Source organism: Calidris pugnax, unplaced genomic scaffold (genome assembly GCF_001431845.1).
Source record: "Calidris pugnax isolate Ruff unplaced genomic scaffold, ASM143184v1 scaffold44, whole genome shotgun sequence".
NCBI lineage: Eukaryota > Metazoa > Chordata > Aves > Charadriiformes > Scolopacidae > Calidris > Calidris pugnax.
Genome location: NW_015094506.1, coordinates 665,436 through 690,828, shown reverse-complemented (window position 1 = coordinate 690,828; position 25,393 = coordinate 665,436). Strand labels below are relative to the sequence as shown.

Genomic DNA, 25,393 nt, shown 5'->3' with positions numbered 1-25,393 from the left:
TTGTGCATATGCATTCAGACCCAAGACTTACATCAATTTTTCAAATTCACAGGATATGATATGATCTGCAAACAAATCTGGGCCGCAGTATGAAATATTTAATGGTCTGAGGAGTCCGGTAAGAATGTTTTACTAGGGAATGAAACCAAAGATGTCACTAATTGTCATAAGAAATTGCAGGTCCTTTGTCTTCTCAGTGTCTAATGTAAAAATGTCATGTTCTGTGCAAAATTAGTGCACAATTACTACTGAAATTGGACTCACTGGGAACTGATACTTAAACAAATGAATGCTACACTATTGACTGCTTTGAAAAAAACAGACCCCTTCTTTTTCAAACTAAGTATTCAAGCAATTAGCAAAAGCATTTCACTTTGTCCCTGCTTACTTTCCCCAATGGGATAGTACCATGACTGCCATTTCACAGAATGTTGTAAGAATGAATTAATGTTTTTAGAATAGTCTAGTACTAATACAGTGATGAGTGCCATAGGACAGTCCATGAGGAAATTAATCATTCTGTCTTCAGATCAGAATTTGAATAGTGCACAATAAATAAAGCCTCAGGCCAACACTTAACAATGAGGGCAATTCAAAATATCAAACATCCGGTCATGCAGTTAGCAGCATCCATCTATTCTGTGCACTATATGAGGCAGTGGTCCTGTGGTAAGAGGCAGCATGCAATTATATCCTGACATCTAGACACTGAGGTGTCGTAAAAACATGCAGACAACATCATTTTCTAACTTCTGAACATTTGGCTCTGCATTTTTTTATTACTTTTTTTAACTTAACAGATCCGAAGAGTATCCTAGGAAAGAACTGCTGTGAACAAACCCAATAAACAAGAAGAATGAGTTTCTTAAATTCCTCAAAAACACTATTCTGGTATAGATGAAAGAGGCAGAAAATATATGCAAAATATGTTCTTTTCCATTATAAACTCCATTTATGAATTCAGATGCAGCTTTGAGCTGGGACCAGCATCTAAGATGCAACCCGAAAATCACTGCAGCTTAGGAAAAAGATTTCTCAGCTGGCTTCAGTTGTCTCTCCGTTGCTCATCTTTTAACTTCTCTCCACTTGTGGAAAAGCAGCAAAACAAGCAGAAACCACCCAATCACCAAGCTATAGAGAACCTTCAGATCTTTAACCATGGCATGGAAATCTTCTTTTTCCTGTAAAAAGCCTAGTCACAGTCTGTACCGTATTAAACAGCCCTTTTAAGAGACCCAGTGATGAAGCGTGCCTCTGTTCAGGGACAGAGTTTTACTCTGACAGAACAGCTGATACCCACCGGTGCACAAGTTTCCATTCCAATGACTCCTGCCTGCTAAAGTCAAACCAAAGCTCAGGCAGAACCCACCAAAACACCTGTAGCCTTGCTGGCTACCATACTACTTTGCAAAGTTCTGTTAAGGGCACTGAATTTTTTTTTATATGCTGGATGTCAGGGGACAGAGCTCACTGAGCTCTTTGCCCCTGCATCACATGATCCGTGGTGACCCACATTAACACAGCTTTACAACACCCCTAATGTTATTATTTAACAGCTCTAAAAAATATACCTTAGAACTTAGGCCATAATACCTATTGATTTACATGAAATATTGAAAAATTATTTTTATAGCAGACTGAAAAAAACTCAGGAAAATAGAAAAAAATACTGCAGAGAACTTTGTGGGTCATTTAATATGAAATCATTCATATTTTTAAAGTATCAGTGTCTTCCACTGATGTACAAGCCTCAAAAGGTTTATCATTAGCATCCTATTCAAATTTTGATGAATGTTTTACTCACCTGAGCTTTGATAAACTTCCTGATATTCCTATGAGTTCGGCAGCATTCAGTTAATAAACTGAGAACTGGAGTCAGACCTTCTCTATAGCTGCTTCCCTAAAATAAAACCAAATAGAAACAAAACATCTTTAAGAGTAAATTTTCCTTTTCAAATCCTAGGAATCCTTCAATAAGGTCCTATATGACAGCCAAAACATGAACTTTGCCTAGATATAAACAAAGAGACAAATGTTTATCCTCTCACACACACAAGTAATGTTTCAGATAGTCACAGGAATTTGTTCTCAATTTTGATGTGTTTCACAATCGAGAAGCAAGGTCATCCATATTTGTGCTAAATACTGTCTGAAAGGGTTGTAAGAAACTTTACACGGCCATTTTTTGCTTTAATGAAAAAGTAAGGCCCCTTTTGCCACAAATCTTTACAGTCCATACCTTGTCTATTCTCTTCTCCATGAAATCCAGTAAAACTTGAATTGCTCCCATATTCATACCATTGTATTTTATATCTGTTTCCTCTTGGGATGATGGACTAATAAGAACATCCAAGCAAGAAACGGGAACATTGCTTAAGAGGTTGATTGCATTGCTGAAACAGATTATAAAAATTCATTATTCATTTGGAAGAAAAAATTAAAAACAGAGTACAACTCACCATAAACTGTTTGTACAACTGCAACCAGAAAGAGGCCCTGCAACTCAAACAATGCTTTATTTTCTGCTCGCTGGGTTTTAAAGAAGGTGGCATGCATTATCGCCCGAGTGCTGGCTCTTGGAATAAACAAGGAAAAAAAAAAGACAAAAGCTCCAAAAGCTATATAGCAGCAGTGCATTATTACTTCCAGCCCCCGCAGTATCCCATCCTGTAGATAAGGGATGGCTTCCAGCAATGTTACAGCAGCTGATGCTGCAGGACAGCAGGGGGAACTCTCACATTGATTTGCAGCGGTCGGAGCTTTTTCCTACTTGAAACATTTTACAACACATCCTTATTACCATCATTAATGTGACCAAGCACACCATAGTAAACATTTCCTCCCCCTATAGCAGTGGGGCATGGTGGCTATTTCTCCTGTCCCCTGAAATATTTCCACTTGTACTTAGCTTGTAGTGTACAGGAAACACAGAAGGCTTTTAACACATTAAAAAAAGATTCAGGTTTATTTACCAAGCAGTACCTTTCAGTAAGTGGCAGCCTTTGCATTCTACGAAGCTGAGTGCTTCCCAAATATCCATTAAGTGATTTAAATTAAACCACAGGGTCCCTCCCTCCTCTTTAATGGAGTAAGATGGGACTTATTTGCAAGGGTCTCTTATGGTACATATCCCTTGAGTTTGCTGTCTATCCTGTTACACAGACTTGCATTTGTACTCTTCCTGAATATGGGGCTAAATTACACAGACGCTGCAAAAATTAGAATTCTGTCATTGTTTACTTGCTGATGTGTAACTAAAATTCTAAATGGATATATTTAGAAAGACTACAGAACTATTCAGGCTTACACATGCAGATCTCAAAGCTATTAACAAAACTACGAGCACTGATGTTTTAAGGATTGGTGAAGTGTTCCAAGAATAGAGAAAACTTTTCAAACAACTTCATTTAACACTTTTACTAATATTTACTTAGAAGCTGCCCTCAGTTTTTATGATATTAATACAATTCTAATAGACGATTAGTACAACAGCAAGCAAACCATGGCAATCAAATGTAACAGGATTTCTAACAAATGCTCTAGTTTTGGTCTGCTCAGACTGGGTGGCTGTTCCACATTGTGCCATCTCCCTTTTGCCCTTTTAGCAATTGAAATTCAGACAACTTCTACCTCTTGGAAAGCTTGTTCTCTTTGTTTTGTTTCCAATTCCTGTTTAAGATATATCTTTTATATCATGGAAGTTATTCCTCTCCAATAATTCAGGAATAGGCAGAAACAAAACAGACTGAAATTCAACAAATATTTGGGGGCTTCAGGCTTTTCATCAAAAGTTCTCTTTTTACCAGTTTCTTATTAAACAACCAAGTTCCCAAACACCTACAAAATTAATTTTCTGGATCACTGTGTCTGAGCTATTCTTTTCAATAAATGAAGCCCGGCTTTCTGATCTTTGTCACTCCACTGACAGTTTTATTTGTGGTAGAGGAGTGTATGAAATTCTCCAGCTACCAGGAAGTCAGTGACTATGCACAGATCTGCACAATAGTGTTTGCATTCCTACTCCAGGGGGTAGAAATACTGCGTATATTACTCTCCCCTTTTCGGCTTCCTAGAGATCATTAATCACTGGGACATGACATCCACCCACTCATGCTCCCAGCCCCCTCCTGATATGCAAATTCGGAAGCAAAGGCCTATTTAGAGCTGCTGAATGCCTTGATTAAAACCTTGTTAGTGGGCAAAAATGGCACTCACTCTAATGTGTGGTGCTTTAAGCTGTTCATATTCAAAAGTTAAGTAATGACATGACAGAACCACAATAATGACAATACCAGGTACTAAATTAGTGAAGATATTTTTATAGGTAACTTCTCCTTATTTATTAGAGTCACACTGGCAATCAGTACGTCACAGCTTAGGGCACATATCCAGCATAAATGATTGCATAAAATAAATCCTCAACTTAAACATTCAGAGCACAAGCATTCATTCATACAATGTGCTTTAACTGGCTGCCCAAACCCTTCATTTAAGCATCTTAACGTTCTGCAGATTTACAAACTTACAGAAGTGCAAGTGATCAGCAGTTCTAAGAAATATACTTATGCCTCCCCGATGCTTTGCAAAGTTTATTCTGCATTCAGGACTGCTTATATTTTATTCCATTTTTAATGTTATTTTCGTAACTGCTTCGCTGATAGGCACCAGGTGGAACGCAGAGCGAGAAGTTGCACTCTGCTCTCTGCCTCACACCTCATCTCTGGCAATAAAGATTGCACGGTCAGAGTCCAGCAATAGTGAACAGCCCAAACAATGACACAGCCTCATTTTTTTAGCTATGCTACGTTAGCTATAGTCTGCTAACACACGTTTACTCATTCGTTATTGAAGCTCCTATCGGGAATGGAAGATTTGCTTGAGCAAATACACCAGGGGACTGAAGTGGGGCCCTCTGATCTGGGCCCCTGATCCTTCTGAGGATTTTCAGGGGCATTAGTTCTGACTATACCTTTTCTATTCCAGAGATGCCTGATGATGAATAGTCTTGGTGGAATAGAGTATTAAATTATTCAGTTTTTATTGCATCCTGTAGCATTCAAAGACAAAATTCTGGTTCTGCAAACAGGCTGAAATATTTGAATCACAAAAGTCAAAGCTTTTGCAGTGCTCTTCTAGCAATTTAAAAAGACCTCAAATATGACATGAATCAAGAACAAATACCACATGCAGCAATACTACATTTGCATTCTTCTTTCTATCAGCTTGAGCTAAAGAAACTTGCTACAGTTAGCTAGCAGAGGGAGAAAGTTGTTTTCCCAGCCTAACAGACTGAAGCAGTGCTATGCTGAGTCTGATGGAGAAGTTGGAAACAACTGAAGTGACACAAGGCAGTGAAAATCCTCCTCATTTCTTTTCTGCTTCCCCCTCTCAGAATTAGGGACAATCCTTGCCTTGGCTTGGTGTCTCCATAAGGGCAGCGTCTCTGCCCACAACATTCCTCCTGACTGAAGAAAGCAAGGACAGAAATTACACCAATACTACATCTTCTCCACAGCTGCCAACTGCTATACGTAAAGCCCTTTTTGGATGTCATCTGCAAAGGTTTGCAAAAGCTAAAACCAGAAGGACCTGCATAACATGCATCCTTTTGCAATAGCGCAAGATAATTACATTTTACAGGGTGATATATTCCACAGGGTGATTAGACTAGTCACATCCTTGGACAAGGAAACGGGACATGTTTTTATGGGAAAAGCATCAGCTGTATAATAATTCACCAGATATCAGGCAGTTTTGTTGACTCTGTACAAGCTTAAGTGCTAAAGACCAATCTCTGTCTTCTTATAGTTCAATTTTCCCAACAATGAGGAACTTATTTCCACCAGACCCTCCCTTAAAGGAGGATGAGAGCACAAAACACCCACCATAAGCAGCAGCAAAGAGAAAACACTGAGCACCTTTTAGGACATGCTCAGCACTAACTTCAGTCATGGCAACTACTGCAGCAGGATTCTAAATTATTCCAAACCAGTCTGCACCAACTGAGAAGGGCTCTGATGTTAAGTGTTCACCTACTAGGACTGCTGATCTCTAAGAGCTTGCCAAGATTTTCGTTAAGTTCATTTAACCCTTTCAAGGCTGCTGGGTGTGAAAAGCTTCTCCCTGGAGACTGCTGTTCAGAAAATGACCTTCAAAAGATCCTACGCTTAGATATACAGACATCTAAGAAGAAAATGGCAACACTAACTTTCATTGCTGAGAGATAACATGGGATAGCATTTGAAGCTATTGTACTGTTGGGCCCTGTGAACAGCTGACCTACTTGGATAAAAATAAGGATGTCATGGAAAAAACCTACTAACACTGAATGGAGAACTACCACTTAACTAAAAATACCCTGAATTTTGATTGTATTATTGGCTGCAAATGCATAACAAACAGCTGGGTGCAGGACTGAAGTAAAAAACTAACCAATGCACCTAAAACTGCAAGATGATTTACTCATCTTTGGGGAAAAAAACCAACAAAAATCTTACCAGGGAACTAATATTTGTACTTTTAATTAAGCAGCCTAGAACCACTGGAGATAAAATATCAACTTGTTACTTCCATCCCAATCCACCAGAATGGCAAGTTACATGCAAAAATCTCCAAATGCAGTTTTTCCATCAGCTTGTGTGCAAAACAACAAAAGTTGCATTCCACTTTAATTTGCACTGCCTCCGGAACTTCCAGATATACTTTCATCCTCAGTTACACAAAAAAACCCCAAATTTCAAAAAGGTCATCTTCATTGTTATTGATTAAAAATAGCAACCTCACCAGCCACTTCCTCTCTGGAATGGTGGACACATTTAAACAATATTTCAGGCAGACAGTTTTCATCAAAAAGCTTCATAATATTTTACTCAAAACTACAGTTATCATTGCTTCTCAGATTCCCACTTCAGATTTCAGTTCTGTTTTTTAAAAAATAAGTAATAACCTTTTAAAATAGATTGGTTCTGTAATTCTACCGACCTGTGCAACTCTTCAGTTTTGTCTTCAGTAGGGCCCGTGGTTAATAAGCAGTGTCGAAGGATGGCAGCCATATAACGAAATTGATGAGATTCATTCTATATAAATATAAATTATGAAGATATTTTTTCATTTTGAAGATTGCAAGTGGGGGTTTCAGGTCACTAGAATAATAAAAATTAAAGATGGAAAATACCTATTAGATCATAACACCCATCCCTATATCAACAAACGGACTGCACCTAAGAGTTCACGGAATCTTTAATGCAACGTAATTGTCATATGCTGGCCTTTTAACCAGGCCTTTTAAAAGATGTGGGCATTTTTTTCCAGTCAAATGAGTCTCCACTACCAGAAAACCCAGTTACAAGCATTTGCTCTATTCCATACTATTATTCTTAATATACTATAACTATCTTTCTTCCTGCATTTACACCCGGCCGCCTCTTCATCCATTCAGATTACGTATGTTCTTCATTTCATTTGCCGCCTCCTCATTTAGATTTTTTGCTGCCAACAGTTTCATTCCCCCACCCAGTCTGTTTCCTTTCCTAATTTGCTTGCTTCTGTTCCCTTGATATCTTTTCATCATTGCCTTCATAACTTCTCTACTCTCAGCAACCTTATTTGCCCTACTTTTGCTTTCTCCAAGCAACTCCCCCGTCCGATCTCCCACCAGACAGCAGCCACACAAAAGTGCACCCGTAACTGCAACCATTTAATTGTGTGTATCATTGTCCCGGTCCTTTTTCATTAGCTCTTCTTGGCATCCATCATATGTTCTGGTGTGTTTGACCTAGCACAAAGCGCCCCAATGTATCCTTTGTAACACCACCATCCCAATCTGCCAACTGTACCACCTGCGGCTCTTGTCTGGCTTTGCTACTCTGAAACCATCTCCAGTCATTAAATATTGGTGTTTCAAATGGTGTTTCTTTCCCTCAGGACCAGTCTCATTTAGTTTTCTACCCGCACCCCTAACCTCTCTGGTCTCCTTTTATTTTCCATTCTGTCTACTGTTTGTAATCTCTTCAAATTCAGCATCTTCAGCCCACTTAATTAACATGCTGTTTACTTTTCTTGCAGATCATTAATATTTCCACAGGGATGCTCGCCAGGCAGACTGCCACCTAACATACCTGGCTAACAGTTTACAACTACGACAGAGCTCTTTAATTTAAGGGTTGCTTGCCTTTAGAAACTTTTATGAAGAGTTATATAAGCTTTATCTGAAAACACAAAAGGAGGTTCTCCCACCCCAGAATGTCTTAAACTCTCATCCAAATAACATAAATAAATAGGTACTAACACCAGAATTCCCTCTCATCCAAAGGAAATTCTCCTGACAAGCTGTGTGCTTGGGCTCTTTGGGGAGGAAAAGTTCTGTGGGAAGAAACCTCCCTCACCCCACAGACAGCGGCCAAACAAAACCTCACCAGGTCACACCACAACTGTGTGCCACCTCCCGCCTGCCCTTCTGCTCTAAACTGGGCTTTGAATTTCTCAAGATTCAAGTAAACCAATCTCGCGATCCAGATTTCAAGAGCTGATGTCTCAAGAGGTGAACATGTAATATAGAATATAGATTCATTTTCCAACCTAACACCTGACATTATTTCCTCCACACATCACAAAGATGGTAATTCTCAAACCCTGAAGTAGCAAACATTCATATCGCTGTGTTATATGCTTGACTTTGAGTCAAGTTTCTCCACCCAAGTTCCTACCTCCACAACAATCACATGTCTATACAAAGAACTTTCCCTGACAAAGATATTTTTAATAAAGGTCAGGGATACAAACAAGAGGAAGGCCCCTCACATTCTTCTCATTTCCTTGAAATTTGAAGTATTAGCTTTTCTGCTTCCTCCCTCCCTCCCAATCCCAAGTTTCAAAATTTCTTATTCGGTGTACCCTTGAGACATTAAAGCAAAGAATAAGCTTCATACTTTTCTCACGTTTTACATTCCTTAATGTTATGATTAATATCGTATTTGCTGCTTAGTCCAATACACTAAAGAGAACAGTTATTTGTCAATTTTAGCTACTGTAAACTTTTACTTAGCTTTATATGCTGCATATTTACAATGCCCAGTGACAAGTTAACACTGTTTTAGAGACAATACGATGTGGATTGAAAGAAAGATCCCCTATTTAATTCTGTTACTGTAGCACAAGCTTAAGTTACTTAACAAAAAAGCCAGTGTTATCATTTCTGTTTATAAATTTAGGGATGCAACACATAAAAAGAGAAAAAAAAGTAGATGTGATGTTGTAATGAAAAAAACAAGATGCATCTTATTCCTAAGTCATAATAATGAAAGTGTGCCTGGATCTTGTACTTGACCTCATTTTAAAAAGATAACGTTTAAGTCCAAACCTGGGGTCAGGAAGATGGGACAGAAAGATATTAAAACCAGTGCCACACTTTCTTCAGAGTTATTTGTTAAAAATTACAGTTGATCTGCTTATCATTATCCCCAGGAAAACAGAAGAAAACTAGGGAGACTTCTTAGCTCTAATTATTACCCTATTGCCATAGTCCACAATCTCCAGAGATGTAGCCATCTGATACACTTATATTAGAAGTCAGCTAATTATTAGTGAAGAACATTATTTTCTTTTATAAATCTCAGACTCTTAGGAAACGGCCACTTTAGCATTCTTTCCTTGAAAACACAGAGTTCTAACTTGCATTATATAGTACAAGCTACTCTCCCATTACACAAAAATGTATTGATCAGATTTTTTGCCTAAATAGTAACAAGAACAAAAGTTATTTTGGTATTCAAAGCAATGAGCATTAAAGACTCAATACCTCTTGAAAGCCCAACATTATCAATATATGACAGAAGCAGAATTCAGACAGACAAATCTTCTCAGACTATTTTTGCACATCAGGAAATTAGGATGTAAAATTTCAAACTACCTTAGCTGCTATTTTGAAAAATGCAATCATATTCCATCAAAATTACAGTAGCAAAAATTAAGTATTAAAATCGTTGGTCTGGAGCTTGGACAAGAACTGCCCCTTGTGTATCTACCTGCTGGTTCTGGCTCTTGCAGCCTAAACAAAACCAATTTAAAAACCACTTCAACTAAACCTTACCTTGCTGTGGACATTCCAGCTGTCAAGTGTTACATTAAAAAGAGCCTTTAGTGCCTCAATGGCACAATCTGTCTCTTGCAAAGATAAAGGAGGCCTGTCACGATCTTCCGCTGCTTTATATTCTTCTGTCCATCTTACACTCAGGGAACTTTCCAAAGCCTGAGTCAAAACTTCCACCCCTTGTAGTTCCTGACGCAACTGCGATCTGATATCTGTGTGCAGAAGTGACAAGAGGAAGAGGAGACGCAAATCAAAGCATTTAATGTCATCAACAAACTGTTGGTCCTTGCATTTTTCCAGAAGTTTGCAGAGCATAGCTGCAAGATTCAGTTCCAAACTGAGCTTCTGTGCAACAGCACTGTTAAAAATAATGTTACAGAGGCATTTTAAAGCTTCTACTATAACAGGAAATTCAGACACTCTCTCCAAAGGATCTTCAACAGTGTCCAGCTTTGCTAGCCTCATAAGGATCTGCATGTTCCTCTTCGTCGTTACAGGCACTAAAACCTTCTTGTCCCTGGAGAGAATCCGGAGGGCCTCCAGGCAGGCAACTTGACATGAAGTCTTCGTGTCTTTTTCAAGGATGTTTAGAATTCCCTCACATAGTTTCTATGCAAACACAAACAAACAAAAAAGGAACAGTTTTAGCATCAAAATATTGGTGGCAATAGCTTAGATTTTGCTAAAGTTCCATATTACTTTTGAGTTTTCAGCTGACTTGACTTGACCACAGGCTGCCCAGAGAGGTGGTTGAGTCTCCACCTCTGGAGACATTCAAAACTCGCCTGGACATGTTCCTGTGCAACCTGCTCTAGGTGGGCCTGCTTTGGCAGGGGGTTGGACTAGATGATCTCCAGAGGTCAACCCCGTATCACTCTGTGAGAAAGTAGGTATTCAGCTCTTCAAAATACAAACTATTGCAAAAGACGTCCAAAGACCATCAAAACTATTTTCCCTGAGGGATGCTATCCAAGGACATCAACACTGGCAAAAGCATCAGGCTAAAAGGGCAGATGCCATCTACCATTGCCAGCTAGCAAGCTTTCTCAATATCAGGACTGAAAACCAGAGTAGCCAGAGTAAGCAGGCTAGAGAGAAGTGAAAGGTTTTAAAAATATGTTAAAGTAGAACAGTCACGCCTACAGTATGTGCAAAATTATAAGCTGAAATTGTTTCAGTCAGGAGTCCGAGACAAAAGAAACCAAACCAAAATAACTGCTGCTCAACATATAAATATCAGTACTCCATGTTTGGTAACAGGTATAATTTGTGTTGCCACTTCAACCTAATCTAAAGACTTCTCCCATCCTAAGTAAGATTCTCAGAAATGTTACCTCTGACATAGAAACATAATAGAGTTTTATTGGAAGACTTAGGCTCTGACAGTTTTACCAAACCAGCAAAACTGCTGTTTCATCAACACAGATCGCTCTTGAAGTCAAAATACTTCACTGATATACTTTATACCATGGTGACTGCAGGAGTAAACATTAATCATATAAACACAGCATGAGAAAATACAACACTCAAAATTACCTTTTATGACAATCAGGTGATCAATCAAAAGGGAAAAAAGACAGTTCAGAAGAGATTGCTTGATGGGGAGGACTCCATAGGGGTTTTATGCCTTAAGCTCAGAATAACACTACTACTTGTGGGTACCAGAGCCAGAAGAAGAGTAACGAAGAAGTTCCCAGATAAGTGGTAGTACAAACTGCATTGTACCTCACAGGACACAGTTCCTCTCCTCTTTTCACCCCACAAGCTTTGTGTCTTGACCACTGACATGAATAGGTTACCAAAGAAGCCAGAGTAACTACTGAGTTGAACAGCCCTACTGCAGAAATCCACTTAGGATCTGAAATTCATATCATGGTCTCAGGCAGTATAGGTCAGTAAGAAAGTGATTTAAAAAAAAATAAAAATGTAGGAATACTAATAAAGTAAAAAATAGTTCTTAGAGAACAGTTTCTAGAATTGCACTTTTCATCACCATCACAACAAAAAGGAAGGAAGCACAGCAGCCAATCACCCTGACCCAAAGTTCAAAACAAAAGTTCCACTTGGGACATCCAAGCAAGTTCTGTTACTGTGATCGCTTACAACTAAAGCCAAAATTAAAAAAAAAAAAGGTTAAGTCTAAAGCAAATCTAGAACAGACACTCCAGAAGAATAAGGGAGAAAAAAACACAAGCCTTCAACAATGTTAAAAGAAAATCTGTAAACAAAGTCAGACAGTAGGAACTCACAATACGATTTCTAGTATGCTTGTCCTGGGGTGAAGCCCACCCAAAAGCACCACCCAGATGAGCAAGACCTTGCCTACATCTCTACAGCCCTGACTAGATTAATCCAGTAAGTGTTTGAAAACAAGGGGTGAGCTCCACCTCTTACTATCACGCAAGCAACACGAAGAATCTTTGTCAGGGTATTATAGACACTGCAACAGTATAAAGCCCACGTCTGACCACCTGCGCAGGTGTAAAACTACTAACCAGGGGAATTTTATAGACAAGTATTGGAAAAAGATAGTCAAGTACAGAGTTTTCAGAGTTCTTCAACATTAACCTAATGCTGCCCCCACAGAGCTGTACAACCCCCTGAGTTGAGCATAGTACGCTAGACCTGCACTAAACGGTTCTGATGGTGGCATCTTTGAAGCGTTTTTTAAAAAATGCCTAGGAAACAAAAACTGACCAGCCTAGATCCACAGTCAGATTACCTGGTCACAGCTCAACTTCTTACAATAACTTTGTTTCTATTGTTAAGAGAGTTTCCCATACAATTAACTTTGCTTTGCAAGCTGAAGCAACAGCCATGAGGTCTGTTTAGTTTTGAGGAGTAGCACAGGACTGAACAGACAGCTCAGAGGGCTTCAGGAAAAGGTCAGTTTATTCTATTCCCTGTTTAAGGACATTTCTATTACACTTAGCAGTTGTTGACGTCAGTTGCTACAGGGTGGTCCGTAGCAATTTACGCAAATTCAACAGCTGGTTCATCAGCTGGACTCTCCCTTTCTTCAGGAACCCTGTACCAATGCCATATTGCCAACACAGGGAGCCAAGTTAGCAGCCTGCCCCAAAACACTTCAAAGACATACTGGGACAGATAGACTGCTTTATCAGTAAATAAATAAAGCACACAACCATCTGATTTTTCATTAGCAGCACCGAAGGTTTCTTCTAGGACCAGAGGTACTGAGGATCACTTCATAAATTATCTGATTCAATCAATACCCACTGAAATTAAAGGGAGTTTCTACTCATTTTTTGTTAGCAGCAGAGCCTATACACATCTTGCATCTGGTCTTTAATCTCAGATAAAACCTGAACACTCATTCGACTACAAAGAGATCAATCCTCCCAAATTCAGACTCATTTTTTTCTTTTTTTAAAGTTGCATCTACCTGCTGCTATGTAAGCGTCACTGGAAAATGTCAAAAGCACTGCAGGGGAGATCCCAAAGGGCACCAAACTCCCACTGACTTGCCATGGGAGGTGGAAGCCTAACCCTCCCTCCATACATTAGAAGACTAACCTTGCAATTTAATTAAAGATCATAAAAACCATCAACTCATGGCTTCAAATCTTAGTGAAATGCAGCAACAAAAGATTCTTAACCCTCAAGAGCTGTACTAAAGATAGAGACTAAATAGAACACAAGCTTTTTTTTGTTTGTTTTTTTGAGATTTAGCAATCTACTTACAACTTTAAAAACCCAAACCACCGGTGTGCTTGTAAGGTTCTTCATTTCGTACATGTTCCTGAAGCCTTGGCTGTATAAAAGATTTCACAATATAAGCAAGGCTACAGCTTACGTTAAAAAGCGCTAACCATACAGTTTTATGCATAGTATATTAATAACTAAGCCATCACACACTTAAGAACAAGTTATCAAGCTTCCTAGCCATTATGGCAAAACACATTTTTTTAAAGATGTAAGACTCACATAAGTGAAAAACACTTAAAAACGCTGACTAAGTTCCCTGGAGTTAGACCCTGGTAAGCCATCCAGAGTGATTTATAAAGGAAGCAGCAGTTGCGATACTGCCACTGGAATAGTACCAAAATCCGTGAAAGGGAGCCACTGCTGGCTCACCTCAGGTGCCAACAGGAGCTTCGGAAAAAATAGTGCATCTAACTGTATTTGAAGAGTTCTTCATGGGAAGTTTTGAAACAAGGAAACAAAATTCATCCTATTATGAAACTGCCTCGGAGACAGCTAAAACCAAACACCATACAACACATTTTCTGCTTTTATTCTTGACAGCGTGAGAGAAAGGATGCGCAGAGAGAAGAGAAACAGGAAAGGACTGGACCACAAAAGTATAATCATCCTTTTAATTTTCATTAGGTGGTGCTTTTTCTGCCTCCCTGTAGGCCATTAGGATAGCATAAGCTAAGGGGCACAGATGTTATTTATTTGCTTGGAAATGAAAGCAGGGGAAAGAATTCAGACAGCAAGGTACTTCCCCTTTCATGTAATAGATTATGACTGTCCTACTTGCAGGGATTTATTGCTATTCCTTGAATTATTGTATGAAATTAACATTGTTTTTTTTTTTTAGTTCTATCATTTCAGTAGTCAGAAGGGAGTTTGACTTTTATTGGTCATGCTACGAAAGAAGTGTTTTTCATATACTTCTCCACAGAACTGAGGCAGTTTCTAGTCTTTTAAAACTTTTTTATTGTAAAGTACCTTCACTTCTCCAAAATTCAAGAATTGCCAGCTTTTCTGCTAACAGCAAGGTTAAGAAAGAGCAACACAATCATGTCTTTTGTCTATGCTGTAGTGTGAGTAACATTAAAACACTTTAAAACTTTATTGCATGCTGAAACAGGAAGGCCAGAAACATCCATTTGTTATCTTGTTTTAACAAGCGAAATATTCATCCATTTTGGTCCTTTATCCTGATAGTATAAACACTTGATACTAAGAAGCAACTCAGTCCTATTGAAAAAAAGCAATATCCTGAAATACAAGAGACTTGTATCATCTTTTTACTTCTACCTTCTTTTGCCATCTTTGTTTTCCAGCTAATTAGATCGATGGGGGCGGGGAAAAAGAGGGGTGCACTGTAAGTGTCTATAGTCTGTGCTTATATTTTCCAGGCTCAATCTCAGCTGGGGATACTAAGTGCTTGTGAAAGACGGTGTACTTTATGATCTTGCTCTCTGGTCCTTTGGTGACCAAATGTGAGGTCTTTTTCCACCCTTTCTTTCTGTTTGAAGATGTTTAGAAAGCACACTTGACCTTGTATCCACTTTTTTCAATTCCCAGACCACTAAACTTTGGCTACATTATGTCAATTGAATTTACTGTAGCTTCTCAACACCAGAGCAATAAACGTCTTGGTGAGAAAAGGAGACAATTTCCCTTTATTTGCTTCTTCCTCTTTGGCAAATCATTCTCTTTACTTATACGGGCCTTCAGATTAGAGCAGGAACAAGAGAATATAGTCTCCATTCTGCAAGTATTCATATCCAAGCAAACAACACTGCTTTGCTGAATATAGCATTTAATTTAGACACAGATTATTCAGTGCTAGAGAAGCACCAATTCAAAGGTGAACAACAGAAGTTCTGCTAAACATTACAGAAATAGAGTGCATACCTTATGTCTCCTTTCCTGTACCCTTCATTTTGAATTATGCCATAGATGCTCTAAGTACCAGGAGAGGCAAATTTCTTAGTATTCAAGTTTAGTTTAAAGCCAGGGAACAAACCCAACTTGTTGTTAAATTGAATTGCTCCCATTTTCCACTTTTCTCAGTGACAGAGCATATTAGTTACAAAATTGCCAGTAAAGTCCATCAAAAACAGAAATTCTGCAACAGTAGAACACAGGAGAAGTGCTTGGATTTGTATCACCTTCACTCCTCAAGATCAAGGTTCTTAAGACTCCTTTGTATACTTCAAGGCATGAATACATCCATCTTGATGGAACAGCAAGTGATACTAGCACACCAGGAGCAATATGAGTATGTCAGACTTAGGAAATTCTTAATGCTCTTCTTAGACTTAACTTAAACAAAACTCAAGTTTTTCAAAGAACTGTCCACAAAAATCAAATGAGTCCTCCCCACTCTGAGGGCTCATAGTCCTAACAGTGAGTGTTTGCTCACTCTTTCAGCGTAGGTGAACCAGAAGCTGCAATATCTTTGGCCCCATCAAGTATTATATGCAAATCCTTTAGGAGGTATCAGGTCATGCTTTCCTTCTTCTGCACTGGCTTAAGTTCCTTTAGTTCTCTTTGTCTTCCGACTCATGTTTTCCATCATTTTCAAATTTCAATTTTAATTAAATTCTCTCTAGGGGTCCAAGAGAAGTATGTTCTTGATTTAATTCAACCTAGTTCTGCAGCTGTTCAATGGTGAGAATGGTTAATGAAATCAACTGTAATGCCAGACACAAAGTTTAAGGAACTGCATTTCCTCAACAGGCCATATAGGTCCGCTATTATTTACCCCATCTGTATTGTTATCTATTCCTCAAACTTATCTTCTACTTTGCTATAAACATGAAGATTCACAGCAGACTTTACGCAATTTCAAGTAAATTGAAAGGAATGTTAGTAGTAATCACAAACTGGACATTAAGTTTTACAAAAACTTGAATTTTCTGTGGTTCTCCAAGTTATTCAGAAGCTTCTCTTAAATGGCCCCTCTCCATCTCACATACAGCAAAACTAAGCATTTTACGTGCTGCTTATCTTTTCTCTAGACTATCCAAAATAGCCTTGTAGAAAACCAAAGAGATAATATGTTTCTGGCAAGTCAGAGGTAAGAGATTCCAGGAGTAAAGAGGCATAACTTGGAACTGCTGAATAAGAACGTTGGCTGATCGTTTCTGTTTACGGGAGCAGCATTAAAAGAATAAAATGTCTTATTCTGCTATTAGGTTTCAGAGTTAAGCGTCCAAGGCAGTAAGAAAGTAAGCCCAAGAGTATTTGAGATATTAGTTCAAGCTTTTGTTTTCTCCGAAAGTCAAGACAACATTTATGTAACATTTATAACCAACTGTGCTGAATAAAGGGAGAATTAGATAACCTCCTCTGAAAAGGCTGTGCCAAATTTTTGCCTAGTCTTTGTGGACAGATGTGGGTGGGAAGGAAGGTGTACGCTTGCACTCTTTCAGGATTTGATCCACTTCAAAAACTTTTGGCAGGAGCCGGCCAGCTCTGAACATGGCAGGGGTCCAAATGGCAGGCTTGAACATGTGAGACCCTCGGCCAGACAGCACTCTGCAGGTAAGGTGAGGAGCATGCACAGTAAGCTGTGTTGTCAGAATTGGTGGAATAAACACCTGGTTCAGAGCCACAGAAAGGTGAAATCCTGCATAGCTGCATTCTCGGCAGCTCTCTGTGCCCTCCCCACTGAATAGGGAGAGGGAGAACCCTTTATAACCCCTGTAACCCAGCGGTGAAAGAAGGGTTTTAATAGGAGAGATGGGTTTCACTAGCTTGACATAAACCTTAAGAGATTTAAAAACTGAAAAATGCTGGATGGGAGTGGGTAGGACCAGAGGGAATTAGAACACATGCTTAGTATTAATGAAGCATACTTAGTAACTTTTCTTCTCTTACAGACTGGTACTCCCTTAAGGGGTTTCAGTAAAGTTAGAACAATAACAACATTAATACTAAGATACCACACAGTGCGCCCTCAGGAGCGTTTGAGCTTCATATTTTTATTGGATGCTCACTAACATACTTTAAAAGCTTGCAATGAAGTTACTGGGAAGAGAAAAGCTCTGTGCCTTTGTGGCTGCAAGAACCTTCAGACCTCCCAGAAGTGTCACAGTGTCAACAGCACTATCTAGTAACGAGGTTCTTCTGAGATTTAGAGTATAACAGCATCTTGCTCCATCAACATAGTTCACTGCTTCCATCCTGCCAAAGTTCAATTATGGTACAGTCCACAGCCTTAAGGAAACTCTCCACAGCATTAATTTAATTAGGAAAGAAAGTCCCACAATACATTTGATATGATTTACGATCATTTATTTCAACACCTTTAAATATTCAGCAATGTGAGGGAAAAGACCATTTTGGTGATTGCCTTCCTACTAAAGGAGGCCTTGAATTTTACATCCCTTATGTTCAAATCGAACCTGGACAATGTATCAAGAAAACTGATCTCAAACTTTAAAAGATTTATATTACAGGACTGACCCAACACAGTAAACCAGAGACAGCAGAGTGGAAACAGATCTTCTAAGTACTACGAGAGGAGAAGCAGACAAAACATAAGGCATTGAAGAGGAGATATGTTAATCATGAAGACCCTACCACTTCAGGTAACCATATGGCTTCTAAGTAATATTCTTCTATCTGGCTACTGCTCCCTTTTTTTTTTTTCCCCCTTCCTCCCCTAAACTCAGCATCTTCAGCCAATTTTAAAAGTCAGTCTTGCTTGCTATCTTGGACAGACTTACTTTCTCTGTTCTATCACCTGGGCCAACGGCGCTGTAGCTCCTCCCAGTTGTGTAATGCCATGGATAACTAGGGAATCAGTACTGACAGGCATTTCCAGGCCACAAAGAGTGCTGTGATTTTCTTGCCATTTTAAGTCTGTAAACAGCATAAATGTGTTGCTACTTCAGAAGGGGGATTTGGGCCTGTCAAGGTATAAATAACGGAAAACAAAGCTATTAAATGATGAGAAAATGGTTCTAAAAAAACACACTTTCCTTTTTGTATTAGGACACGTGAGGCTTGAGCTGAAGTGTGTGCTGTGCCCCATTGAGAGGGAGACACTACACTTGACATTTCTCTCCAAGGTCTAACTGCCCAGTCAAGTTACCAGATACTCATTTTCTGGAGTTGATTCCAGCATGGACCTAAAGAACCAACTGTTTGTGTCAACCATGCTATGCTGCTGTGAAGTGCTGAAGTTACAAAGACTCAACCCTTCCCACCAAAACACTGTCAAGTACTTCTTGGCTGGCTGAGACAAATATTTCAGATTTCTAAGAGATGGTTAAGCTCCTCTGAAGCAACCACACTGCCTTAATTTCAGCTGCTATTTCAGAATGCACTTACCTCTCATTGGCAATTTCTATACTGTTTACACACACACAAACCGAAAACAAGCTTTCAGAAATTCATATTTTTCTATTAGTGTATGACAAGTTAAGAAGGATTGGCACCAACTTGATCTGCCCGGTATCCGAGTAGAACTTACAGTACAAGACAGGTTGCCAACTGGTTTATATCCATAGCACCCATCATACAGGCCAATGCAGACACATATATCATTAAACAAAACAACCAGGAGAAGTAACAGCTCTCACTACAATCCTGTAGGTTTTATCATGCTGTGATGTATTAAAGTCCTGTGGCTATGTCCAATAGACAAGCTTGATAGTCCTGCCTTCTAGAGGACACAACCAACTTTCCTCCTGGAGTTCAGTGTTACAAACTCACTGCTGATTTAGTTAGCTTCCAGCCTAAAGCATCATGATTTGATAGCCATATTACGACAGAACAACTTTTGCTCTCTGATTTATCCAGATTCTACAGTCAAGCCATAGTTTTGTCCTTACTGTCTTTCATATTTTACAGCGTATCACTGTTGTATACAGGTTGCCCTCTCCCTAGCAGTATCCAACCTAGAAAAGCACAAAGCTCAGTTATGCCTACATTACAACACAATTACACTAGAGACACAACTTTGCTGTAATTCTAAGGTTGCAGCTGAGGCTGTGTGGTGAGGCAGAGAAAAAGCTTGCATTGCTACTGTGGATACTTTACTTGTGCTCTTACATAGACATGAGTGACTGACAACAAAGTCTGTGAGACTTGCTGAAGGAAATAACTAAAAGAGAATTTACTCTTAGGCTCTTAGTTTAGGCTTTTAGTTCTTACTCTTAGTTTGCTCTTAGCAAGAGCATGGTACCATTTTACCTTTCAAAGCATTTTTATTTTTACCTTAACTGAGTGATAAAAGGAGAATGCTGGATGTTTTACAGACACTAAGGTTATTAAGCAAATAGATAGATTAAAAAGGACACATAGTCCTGTGACCACAGTACTGAATGTCAGCTTCAAGTAAAGCCATAGATAAAGCCAAATACTTTATAATTTTATGTAAGTCGTTTGAAGTTTCAGAACTATAGAATTCTTCAGTGGCATCTGTTCAGATGTGTATTTTTCTTATCTACTTTCCAGAGATACATGAAGGCAGATGCAGGAACAAAAAAAACTCCACAGCTTTTGATTATCAAGTATGTGCACACAAGAACTGCCTTTATAAAAGCAACTGTTATTGCATATGATTAAAGCCTTTTCCAGTAAGGAAGTAATGCTATGAAAATGCAATTTAAAAAAACATTGACTTTTTTTTAAGAATAGAATTAAGTCTACTTACTGTCCTCAGTGCTCCTTGATGAGCTTTGTTCAGCTTTAAGTTAATGTCACAGAAAGAACAATTTGCCCAGAAAACGCGTCAAGAACTTGAACAATTAAGTAATAATTCTATCAAGGATTTTCAGAATACTTCTTAGCAAGACAGAAGCCACAACCAACTACAGCAACAGGCTTAAAGCACTGAACAAAACATTATTCAACTGTGTGTACTCTTAAAACATTCAGCTTACAAAATTATCAAACATAAGTTTGTCATAGTGGCTACTGCTCAACTACAGCTTTAAACACCAATTCAAATTTCCATATCCTACAATAAATTAAAAGTATTTCCCATAAAAATCCCATTATAACTCTGCATTTAACACATATCTGAATCTTAATCAAAAAAGCTACATATATGGGGGAGGGGGGAGGAAATCTCATGAAGTCTGTAACAGCTGCTCTGCAGAAAAATGTTTTCGGAGAGCTCCCAGGACTGTGAGAGAAATCTATTCTAGAGGAAGGTTGGGGAAGGCTTCTAGGCCACATTCCTGGTTTGATTTTATTTTGATTTACAGAAGCCAATAGCAATATATACCATAAATTTTATGTAACTTTCACCATTACTTTTGTGCTGAACTGCATACTCATACACAAGAGTAAAGGCAAGAGAAGAGGTCTTCGAGTCATCTGCGTAATAAACAATTGTCACTCAAGATTACTGTACACATAACTGATGGGTTTGCAAATGCAAAGAGAGACTTATCTCACCCATTTCTACCAGAAAGATACTTTAGACCTGAAAATATTTAGATTTTGCACAAAATCATGGAATGAAGTGATGTGTGTCCAATATGAGACAAGTTATCCTTGCAGGAACGTTGCAATTCTGATTTCAAGCTTTGTGTTTATTTCAGAAATAGACGAAACATGCAGCTTCATTCAGTAATGAACATTTTCTGAATAAATATGCAAATCAGCCCAAAAACTAATTAGAGAAAAGAAAGGAAGGGTCTTGTCACTACATATGCCATAAAAATAACAGGAAAAAAAAAATAAATCAAGGACAGACCAAGCTCTAAATGCGAGGCTGTGGATGGATCTCAAGGGACCTGTTAAGCCCTGACATACCTCCACAGCTCCATGCTATAACACACAAACATTTCCCATCTTTGGAACCCAACATGCACAATACACATTCTGCTGATTACAGCTGTCTTTGGATTAATGGGCCTCTGTAGCTTTGTCTCCCTTACAGCTCCATAGCTTTCTTCTGTACTTATCCCTCCACCTTAATCTCTAATATCCATTAAGTATCTAACAGACAAGAAATTGCAACCTGCTGAGAGGAGAAAAAAAATGCAAAAACTTATTGCAAAATGTTTATCTCCAATACAGAAAGAAAGAGTATCTTTACTTTATTCCCCCACCCCAAATTATTTATAGGTTTTTCTGTTACTACTTTAATTCAAGACAGAGCTTTTTGTTAGGCACATTTGCTTATCTTATTCAGAAAAAAGGGGAACGGGTAGTTGTCATGTCTCTTACACAAAAGATATAAAATTGAAAACAGAACTTCATAACCACTAATTGCGCCATTTCACAATAGTGGATAATTTAAAGGACTGCTTTTCCTTTATTGTACTTTGAACCAGCACAGGTATGAAGCTCAATAGCCTATTTTACTTACCTTTCTTGTATCTTCATCTGCTGGATCAAACCTGAAAATGGCCCGATTCTGTAAAAGAAAAAAAAAAAAAAAGAAGAGTTTGCATTTGTTACATGACATCAGCTGCCAAGTATGTAACACTGCAAAACTGTTATAAAACTTGAGGAGTCTGGTTAAAACCAGGCTCAGATAATGAGGCCATAACCATGTCAACTCATGTCCTTTCCCATTCTACCCACCAGCAAGAGCTTCAGTGAGTGGCTCCAACCAATGCTTTCACAATCACCTCACTACTGGTGCGGAGCAAGGCTTGACCTGTGGGGCTGTGCTTCTGACGCAAGTTAACAACCTCACACATGGCACTTCACAAGGTCAAAACCATCAGTTACAGCCTTATGTTTTACAGAAACCTTATTACTCAGACTCTTCCCCGAGCAGTTCTTGTTTATAAGCTTCTGACTGCACTTTAAAGTGTTCTGAACTGGAACAACCATAGTATAATCTTACCCAGAAAACAAGTAGCCCAAATTAAGTAAGCCTTACTACAAAAACTACCACTTTCCGTATTGCGGCAGTTTCCAAAACACATCACCAAGGTGTTTGTTTCTCTGGTACAGCTAAACACAAGATAGCCATGGTCTAACAATGAGTACTTATTTCCTGTTAAACACTTCAAGAAATAATTGAGTCTAGTTCTAGGTTAGTATCCTGAAGTATGTTATTAGTGAAATATTACTCATGACACAAAGTTTATTCTGCCAGTCAAAGAAAATAGCAGTAATACCAGAGAGTTATTTTAATATTTTAAAACTTCCAAGCTAAAGATTAGGCATGAACAGCTTCTAAAAAAATAAAAATCTCAATTTCTATTATTTCTAATACACAACTTGCTACATCACACAAGTGACTGAAAACAAAATTGAGCCTGCACAGAACATTCGTGGATCTCTTATCTTTAATGACAAAAGCTCACAATTACACAGAAAGGCATTGGGCTATCATCAAGGGTTACCACTATCAGTTAGATCTTTGAGGATGATAAAAACTTTCCTTTCTCTTACAGGGCTCCCAATAAGACTACTGAACAACATAAGTTCAGCAAAATGCTAGCCAAAAGCTGGTGAACATTAACTGAAGAGCAATTAACCAAGAGAAGGCAATCTTTGAATTTGAACATGAACATTTTTGAAAATTTACAAGAAGAAATGTAGGAAAAGCAAGTAGTCTAAGTGCTGGAGGAAGAGAGATTTGGAATAGTGATTGCAAACAGGACAGCACAGAGGAGCAAGAACACACCTATTAATTTCTCTCAATCATAGTTATTCTATAGCCACCTGCACCTTAGAACTATACTTAATCCATCCTTTCTCTTCAATTAAAGTATATTTAATTTCTTATTTTGAAAAAAATATCTAAGGAAACCTAAAGCTCAGAAGTGGCACAGGTAAAGGTCTGGAACCTGGAGCATTCATGCCCACAGGCCCACTTTGCTGGCCCACAGGAAATATATCCAGGAGTAACATATTGCACAGGGAGATGTAGAGGAAACATTAAGGTAAACTTCTTAACAAGAAACACTAAGAAACACATTGAGACAGTATTAAAAGATTCCCATCCCACTTCAAAAGAAGCGTTTAGCTACACACATAACCCAAAGACTTCATTCAAAGACTTGAAATCCAGAATAAAAAGCACACCAGCTCTCACTCTGTCCTTAATTATTTAGGCTTAAGTTGAATTCTTATCTGGGGAAGCTGCTGAGAAGGTATAAAATCCAGTATAAATTCCAGCAAAATTAAGAAATGATGCGCTTTTTGACTGAACACATTTAACAAAGGGTCATTTTCAAGAGTAAAGACAGGAGATAAAAGATTCCCTCAATCTGAATCCTTTCTCTGTACCTCAGAGGTCATGGAGTTAAAACAGTTAGGTGTGTCTAATGAACTCTAGGCCTACCAATCATTCAGAGAAAGTGCCCTGCAGCTGCATCCATCCCTACATTTGAATTTCATGTGCACAAAGGCAGCCTACGTCAAGACTGATGCTCAAGCATCTAGAAGCTCAAGTTTCAGTGAAGATATCAGTAATTGCCATTGTTAGACTTATAACATACTGAACCTAAGACAGCAAACTTCAAGCCATCCCTTGGAGGCTGAAGAATAACCATCCACCAACCCATATTCATTTGGCTTTTCCCTAATCACAAAGTCAGGAATCTTTAACTAAAAACTTGAATGTTTGTTCCTGTAACAGATTCCTAAATTTCAGCAGTTAGTTCAACACAAATGCATTTAAATTACATCCAAAGCCAAAATCCGAGTCAGTACCAGCTTTAGGAACGTGTGTGCCAGTCATGGAAGCACCTACACATAGATAAGACATGTGATGGGTCGAGATGAGATATTTAGAAATGGACTATATTGTTCTACTGAAATCTAGGTGTCAAAATGCCCCTATCGGGGGGACGGAATTAATAAAATCCACCAAACATCTAGCTTCATTCCAATTTTTGCTTCCCAACATTACCAAGGAATCCCTTCACTTCTTGACTTAGCATGCTCATACCATACCGTAATGGCAGTAGACACTAGGTACTCTTACTACCCATCAGCATTAGAAGATCAACCTGTTGTAGCCCTGCTTTTAGCTCCCCCTCATTTTCCCTTTGCTTGGCCAGAAAGGCAGAAAAATGAGGTGAGGTTTGGCAGTCCCTTTTACACTCTCACGGGTGGGCTGCTCCTCCGCAGGTTGGTAGGGTCACCGCCAGAGCAGTGCAAAGGCCTCTCTCCCACACCCCAGCTAGACCTGGGCAGGTGAGTGGTTACAGGGGGTTACTATTGAGGGGACCTCGGTGTTACACCATCCAGCCTCTTCCCAGAGGTGCATACAGGTTAAAAGGCTGGTGAGGCAAACCTGCGCTGTGGAATAAGCTCTCTGTACAGCCTCGCCACCAACAGCCCTCTGTGCCACAGGCCGGGCAGGGAGAGCACAAGCAAAACAGAAGGCACGGGGCTGGGGCGGGGGGGGACCCAGCCTGGCAACGGGCAGAATCCACCCGCGGCACCCCCGAAAGCCTGCTTTCCCCCGGGCACTGCCCTCGCTCCCCGCCCCGGCACCCCCGAGGTGCTCTCCCCGCTCAGCCCGCGGGCGGAGGCCGCAGGGGGCCGCGCTGGGCAGGCAGACGGGCGGTACCGGGCGGGCCGCGCCGGCGCTTGCCCGCTGACGGGACGGCAGCAGGAGCGGTGCCCCGGGGGCAGCGCCAGAGCCCCGGCCGGCCGGGGGAGAGGGAG

The 25,393-nt window shown here is 39.3% G+C and overlaps 1 protein-coding gene across 1 annotated transcript in view; it reads right to left on the bottom strand.

Annotated features, from left to right (window-relative positions):
- The window catches only part of RIC8B (RIC8 guanine nucleotide exchange factor B), a 36,546-nt gene that overhangs the window by 10,228 nt on the left and 925 nt on the right, over nucleotides 1–25,393 (bottom strand). The window contains exons 2-7 of the mRNA XM_014963275.1: nucleotides 24,217–24,299; nucleotides 22,125–22,172; nucleotides 10,088–10,696; nucleotides 6,982–7,076; nucleotides 2,240–2,393; nucleotides 1,805–1,900 (exon numbers count right to left, since the gene is read on the bottom strand). Of these exons, the coding sequence (XP_014818761.1) occupies nucleotides 1,805–1,900; nucleotides 2,240–2,393; nucleotides 6,982–7,076; nucleotides 10,088–10,696; nucleotides 22,125–22,172; nucleotides 24,217–24,299 (1,085 nt within the window). The remainder of the gene's footprint in view (nucleotides 1–1,804; nucleotides 1,901–2,239; nucleotides 2,394–6,981; nucleotides 7,077–10,087; nucleotides 10,697–22,124; nucleotides 22,173–24,216; nucleotides 24,300–25,393) is intronic.